At 57.3% G+C, this 3,288-nt stretch overlaps 1 protein-coding gene across 1 annotated transcript; it reads right to left on the bottom strand.

The window, feature by feature from the left end:
* Positions 1-64: 64 nt before the first annotated feature.
* ZIC2 (Zic family member 2) lies at positions 65-3,282 on the bottom strand. The gene is made up of 3 exons (XM_029938412.1): positions 2,339-3,282; positions 385-548; positions 65-195 (listed from the first exon to the last, which is right to left on the bottom strand). Exons 1-3 carry the CDS (start codon positions 3,240-3,242, stop codon positions 151-153), a joined length of 1,113 nt encoding a protein of 370 aa, XP_029794272.1. The 5' UTR covers positions 3,243-3,282; the 3' UTR covers positions 65-150.
* Between the last annotated feature and the right edge of the window lie 6 nt (positions 3,283-3,288).

Here is a 3,288-nt window from a genome sequence, read left to right on the forward strand (position 1 = left end):
GCCGCCGCTGCCGCCGCCGCCGCCGCCGCCGCCGGGGAGAGGTTAGAGCTGCTCTGCGGCTCCGCGCTGGGCGACACCAGCCCCGGGGGCGTGGACGACTCGTAGCCGGAGCTGGCGGCCGGGGAGGACTCGGAGCCCTGCGGGGAGGACTCATGGACCTGCAAGACAAAAGCCGGGAGGGGAGACCAAAGGGGACTGGGTGTGAGTGCAGCTGCTGTGGGGCCGGGCTCCCGGGGGAGAGCACCTCCGGAAAGGCCCTGCCGCCCGGTGGGGGCCCCGGGGGAACCCTGGCCTTCCCAGGCTGGCAGTGGTGGTCCGGGCCGGCTGGGAGCCGGCGCCGCGGGCCCGCAAGCCTCGCACTCCTCCCGGCCTCCCCGGTGGTACCTTCATGTGTTTCCGCAGCGAGCTGGGGTGCGTGTAGGACTTGTCGCACATCTTGCACAGATAGGGCTTATCGGAGGTGTGGACGTGCATGTGCTTCTTCCTGTCGCTGCTGTTGGCGAAGCGCCGGTCGCAGCCCTCGAACTCACACTGGAACGGCTTCTCCCCTGTGGAGAGAAACAGGGGCGCCTGCTGCCCACACCCAGAGCTTCCCGGAGCACCCACCCACTCTGGAGGGAACAAGGCCTCTTGGAGAATTAAAGAGGAACTGGAAGGGCCTGGGCCCCTTAACCAGGTCGGCTTGCCTCTGTAGCTGAAGATGAAATGAACTGCATTCCCATCTGACAGTCCTGCTCATTTATTTCAAATTTTAGTGTTATTCCAGACTGACCCATTTCATCAGATTTCTAGTGAATTTGGGGTAGCACCCGGCCCTGCCCACCTTTCTATAGGGCTCCTTGGATTCGCAGCTTCTAACAAATTGGTCTCGCCATGGAGAAGCTGTTATTGTGACAAAATATTTAGGGCATTATCAAAATCACACAGGCTGCTGGGCTGCTGTCGGTTTGTCTCTGGGGCCAGTAGGCAATTACATTTGGAGTTGCTACGTTGTTTGGAGATGGGGCTGTGGATCATAACTGAGCCAGTATTTTTCATCCAAAATTCTGCAAGTTAAATTAACCATTATCCTAGTCTCACTTCCAGTCATTTAAAAATAAGTGGGGAGGAGAAGGTAAATATTAGAGATAAGACAACATCCAGCGATTGCATAGGCACAGAAGGGCAGTGGGGGTGGGGGCGTCAGCAAAGGCTTTCAAAATTTCCCTGTTTAATTTTCTGGCGGTCCCTGCATCCTGTTGCCAGAATTCCAAATGCTTGGAGTCATTTAGAGGTGTGAGAACTCAAACATCGTTCCTCTTGGAAAGGGGACCATTTAACGTTAAATTCCATTAGCACCTAAATTGTTTTTTAAAGACATCCGCTCAGACACAGGACTCGAAAGCATTTCATGCAAATAAATTTCTCAAATTTTAAACCTTGTTAAAAGCTTGTCTGGCACCTCGGCTCCCTCCCTTCCCGGAAGAGAACAATAGGCCGCTGGCGCATCCCCACTTCGGAGTAAATATTGACGGGGGAAGTTGCTAAAACATTTGGCTTTCTTTTAGGAAATCGTCTGGCACGATTTTGGCTGGGACCTGGTCAGAGATGAATAATCTATGAGGCGAGCGGCAGCTCTCTCTTCTCACGCGATTGCCCCGCGGGGCCGCGCTGCCCCGGGGTTTTCTCTGACCGAGTTGTTGGTCCAAGTTTGGAATCGCAAACCCTCTGGTGCCCACTAGAGAATTTCACAAACTACTGCGAATCCACCGTAAAGCCCCGTGACCTACCCTGAAATAGGCTTTAAAAACACTTAAAAACAAAACAAAACAACCCCCCCCCCCAAACAAGTAATGCTCTACAGCTTCGGCTCACAGCAGAATCATTTAATGGGAAAACAGTCCCGAGAAGGACGTTTGGACCCGGAGTAAAAGAAGTGGGAAAACACAGAAGCCACCCAAACACAGACACACAGCCGGAGCAGAAAAGCACATCCAGACAAGCTGGCAAAATTCTCTCTAGGCTCGATTCCCGGGCACCGAGTTGGAGAGCAATTTTAATTTGTGCGTTCTATTTAGAACGGAAATTATTAACCAAGGCTGAGCAAATGAAGCAATTGCATCACCCAAAACATATATGAGGCCACACTGATCATTTAAAACTCAATTTCCGTACATGGAAAAACCCAGCCCGATAATATTCTTTCATTCTCCAACAAAAACAAGTCGCTGGCTGTCTCCCATACACAAAAACACCTCCCATCCGAGAGCTGGGGCTAGCGGTCGGGGCGCTTCCCCCAGCCAACCAACCACAGCCTCTGTCCTTTCCGCGCCCCATCCCTGTCCCGGCCCGCCGTTACCTGTGTGGGTCCTTTTGTGGATCTTGAGGTTCTCGGAGCGCGCGAAGACCTTGCCGCAGCCCGGGAAGGGGCAGGGGAAGGGTTTCTCGCCCGTGTGCACGCGGATGTGGTTGACCAGTTTGTATTTGGCCTTGAAGGGTTTGCCCTCGCGCGGACACTCCTCCCAGAAACAGACGTGGTTGCTCTGCTCCGGGCCGCCGACGTGCTCCACGGAAACGTGGGTCACCAGCTCATGCATGGTGCTGAAAGTTTTGTTGCAGCTCTTCTTGGGGTTGCTCAGCTGCTCAGGGTCGATCCACTTGCAGATGAGCTCCTGCTTGATGCACTGCTGCCGCATGTAGCGGAAAAAGGCACCAGGGTGGTGGTGGTGGTGGTGGTGATGGGCTGCGGCCGCTGCCATGTTCATACCCATGTTCATATTCATGGGGCCGTACTGGTTGTGGAGCTGCGCCGCTGAGTAGGGGTCGGTCCGCGGGCTGGCCACCTGGCGGTACTGCTCCGAGCGGCCGAACACCTCGCCGGGCAGCCCCAGGCGCATCTGCCCGTTGAGCACATTCTGAGAGCCGTGTGGCCCGTGCTGCTCCGGGAGGCCGGGGAAGAGCAGATGGCCCTGCGCGTCCGAGTGCGCATGGTGCAGGCCGCCCGCTCCTGGCCCAAACAGCCCATGCTGCCCGCCACCCGGCGCCGAGTCCCCGAAGCCTCGGCTGCGGAACAGGAAGTCCCGGGTGGAGTTGAAAGGCGGCCCAGAGTAGGAGCCGACGTGCGCTGCATGGGGCCCGAGCGCGGCGGCGGCAGCGGCAGCGGCGGCAGAGCCGGGGTAGGCGCCGGGGCCCTGCGACGTGAACGCCGAGCTCTGGCCGGGGGACAGCTCGTGCGCGCCTGGGTTGAGCTTGAAGGCGCCCATGTGCGCGGCCGCCGAGTCCACGAAGCCGTTCTGCGCCGCGGCCAGG

The sequence above is a fragment of the Suricata suricatta genome, chromosome 4 (assembly GCF_006229205.1).
Source record: "Suricata suricatta isolate VVHF042 chromosome 4, meerkat_22Aug2017_6uvM2_HiC, whole genome shotgun sequence".
Taxonomy (NCBI): Eukaryota; Metazoa; Chordata; class Mammalia; order Carnivora; family Herpestidae; genus Suricata; species Suricata suricatta.

Coding starts and splice junctions, on each gene's coding strand:
- ZIC2 (XM_029938412.1), bottom strand. CDS start 3,242: ATGGGCGCCTTCAAGCTCAACCCAGGCGCGCACGAGCTGTCCCCCGGC. Junction 549..2,338: donor CCACAAAAGGACCCACACAG/GTAACGGCGGGC, acceptor TTCTCTCCACAG/GGGAGAAGCCGTTCCAGTGT. Junction 196..384: donor CGCTGCGGAAACACATGAAG/GTACCACCGGGG, acceptor ACTCACACCCAG/TCCCCTTTGGTCTCCCCTCC.